The sequence below is a fragment of the Labeo rohita genome, chromosome 13 (genome assembly GCF_022985175.1).
Source record: "Labeo rohita strain BAU-BD-2019 chromosome 13, IGBB_LRoh.1.0, whole genome shotgun sequence".
NCBI classification, from domain to species: Eukaryota; Metazoa; Chordata; class Actinopteri; order Cypriniformes; family Cyprinidae; genus Labeo; species Labeo rohita.
In genome coordinates, this window is record NC_066881.1 from 1,596,833 (window position 1) to 1,599,571 (window position 2,739).

General features: G+C 36.8%; 1 protein-coding gene across 1 annotated transcript; it reads right to left on the reverse strand.

The window, feature by feature from the left end:
• Positions 1-687: 687 nt before the first annotated feature.
• Positions 688-2,739, reverse strand: LOC127174806 (otoraplin). The gene is made up of 4 exons (XM_051125394.1): positions 2,490-2,739; positions 2,028-2,167; positions 1,835-1,945; positions 688-1,753 (listed from the first exon to the last, which is right to left on the reverse strand). The coding sequence occupies exons 1-4, from the start codon at positions 2,611-2,613 to the stop codon at positions 1,730-1,732; spliced, it is 399 nt and encodes a 132-aa protein (XP_050981351.1). The 5' UTR covers positions 2,614-2,739; the 3' UTR covers positions 688-1,729.

Consider the following 2,739-nt stretch of genomic DNA (forward strand, 5'->3'; position numbering starts at 1 on the left):
CTTGAAACACTGCAAAAGCAAACACACTGACTTGATCCCCTGATTCTCTTTTCTCCACTGACTCTAAAATAAATATAAATTAATATATATATTAAGCATTTATAATATGTGAGTTAAAAATGGCTCACTATTTGTCAGGTATTACATTAATAACACTCTTTTCCAGCTGCTTATCAATGATTTATAATGCATGTGCAAATGAATCATTTATAAACGCTTTACAAAGGAAACCTTAACGTAAAGTGTTACGTGACTTCAGTAACATGAGGGGGGAGTAAATGATGTCAGAATTTCCATTTTTGCCCAAACGATCAATTTCATTTGTCAGATACAGTGCATCAGAGGAATAGAGGTCACTTTTGGTCTTTCACAGCATCTTTATCTCTGTTCCTTCTGCTACAGGCAAATTATGATCCACATACAAAACATGAAATAAGGTTATGGTTGCCTACACTGCAGTAAGTAATTGAAAGGCTTGACACTGGAAAACAAAAGCTCCATTCAAGACTGCAAATTGAATTTGGTAATATCCATTAATGTCACTACAGCAAGAGGGAGAGAGAGAGAATGCTCTTCAAGGTAATTACCTTCAATTTTCTGCTATTAAACTCCATCAGAATGGACAGAGCGCATATCAGAGATGAATCCGCACACATACAGAGAGCACTGGTCTCCGCTGCAGCCACGTCCACACGGGAACAACCTTTATTAACTCGCGTTTATTTACACCAAGACTTCTATGAGCTAATGAACTAGCCAATAACTTGAGGTCAGCATTTAGAAAAATAAGGTATGAATTTTGTGTGAAATATTCTGCAGGTTAGCTTTTACACAAAATGTGTTACTTACATGAGTTTGAACAGTTCTGAAGCTCTGTGGACTTTACATAACCGGTCAGTTAAAGAAGTTATTCAGATCTGCTCAGGAGTTTGCATGCATCCTGTTTATTGTGGCAAGAGGTTGTGTAAATATAGCCAAAAGACGCACCATAACATACAAATATTGAACTACTTTCCTGTACTTTTCTACTCCAGGCTGTCATTTAGTCACATAATTCATTTAAAATTGGCTCCAAATAATAAAATACTATGTGATTATTCAAAAACAGGTATAACTCATTCAGTTCATCCTCAGTAGCACATGGAAAGGTTCAGAATATACAATTAAAGGTACAGAAAGGCAATAGTCCTTAGCTATCTTTAGATTCAAAGTAAAATATTAAATAATGCATATTTAAATGCAGAAAATAAAAAAATGTAAATACATTAAGCAATGCATCTGGGGTTCACAAGAGGGCTTCAGCAAACCTCCAAATGGGCCTCAAGCTGACTTGAAGTGATTTAAAATAAGACAAAAAGCCATTAAAATAAGCTAAGAATGTCTTGATAAATGAGGTAGACTAATTACAAGAGTTTTGGGCATTTTTATAAAGAATATACTTTTTTTAAAAAAAATAATTTTATGTAGAAATTGTGAGAAATTATATGTTTAAAATCTCTATCCCTAATTCTTATTATAAATGACTAGAAAAGTTGTGTGAATTAATTGTTTTGAGATCCCTGAAAACATTTGGCTCTTTTTAGTGACTTATTTACTTTACAGAAAGTACCCATAGATTAAAATAAGATTTAAAGACAAAACTAGGCCTATTGGGGGGCTTTGAATATTGCTGTGAAATGGCCTTAGAGTTGGAGAAATGGTGGAGAAACACTGGTGTTATTTGCTGTCTTTAAGCACAGAAGAAGTCCATGTCCTAGTGAGAAAGAAAACAAAATATATAATGCATTATCAGAATAAAAAGTATAACATGAAGAGTAGTGGATTAAATACTTACAGTGGTTGGCATCTCAACCGTTTTCTTCTGGAAAACATGCGTCTCGTTGACGTAGTTACGGGGGAAATATCCAATCACACCCATCTGGTCTACATAGCGCTCGCCGTAGACCTGCAAAAGCAAAGCTGCTGCTGTGATTTCTAGGTTTGCAGACAAATCAGCTGAGGGAAATGTCAAATGTAAAGAGACGCACACTTCCAGACCAGAAGACTCCGGCTCCCTCTACAGGCTTGAGTTTAGAAAACACGTAGATCATCTGGCCTCGTCTCAGGTTTATGTATCTGCAGTCTGAAGCGACGTAGTCTTCAAGAGCTTTAGCCACTGAGATCACATCTAATGCATGAGGCAAAACCACATGACTTCTTAAACTGTTCTCTTCATCTTAGCTACAAAATTACAACAATAACTGAATATTCCCACAACTATTGCCCAAGAAAGAAGGTGCAGTGTGTTGAAAACTTGTTGACCAACATGTGGTCTAAGTTGTCACTAAGAAACCTGCCTCTCAATAAAATGTAAGCTACAAACATCTATCAAACAGAAATAGCTTTGGGCAATAGTAATCATAATTAAAACCTAGCTTAACATTGCTTTCAAGTAATTAAAAACAGCTTTGCCATATTAGTTGTGTAGTGTGATAATTAGTGTAACTCACATGAACAGTCTTTGTCTGCACAGATCTTGAAGTCTGCCAGTTTCTCCATGAGAGCAGTGTGTGCCACATGACACATAAACCCCACGCAGATCAACAGGAAAATCGGGCCGTGTGATTTGTCCATCTTCAAATAGTTATAAAGGCGAAATCACTTCTCACTGCCACATTCCCCAGTGAAGAGCAGCACTGAGAGAGTTTGCTGCAGAGTCCAGCCGCACATTCCAGCCTCAGGAAAAACAGCTCCTTCCGG

Excerpts from the sequence above, each read along its gene's own strand:
- LOC127174806 (XM_051125394.1), bottom strand. The coding sequence starts at position 2,613 with ATGGACAAATCACACGGCCCGATTTTCCTGTTGATCTGCGTGGGGTTT. Across the intron at positions 1,946-2,027 it reads GAGTCTTCTGGTCTGGAAGT|GTCTACGGCGAGCGCTATGT; the intron begins GTGCGTCTCTTT and ends TTGCTTTTGCAG. Across the intron at positions 1,754-1,834 it reads CGGTTGAGATGCCAACCACT|GACATGGACTTCTTCTGTGC; the intron begins GTAAGTATTTAA and ends CTTTCTCACTAG.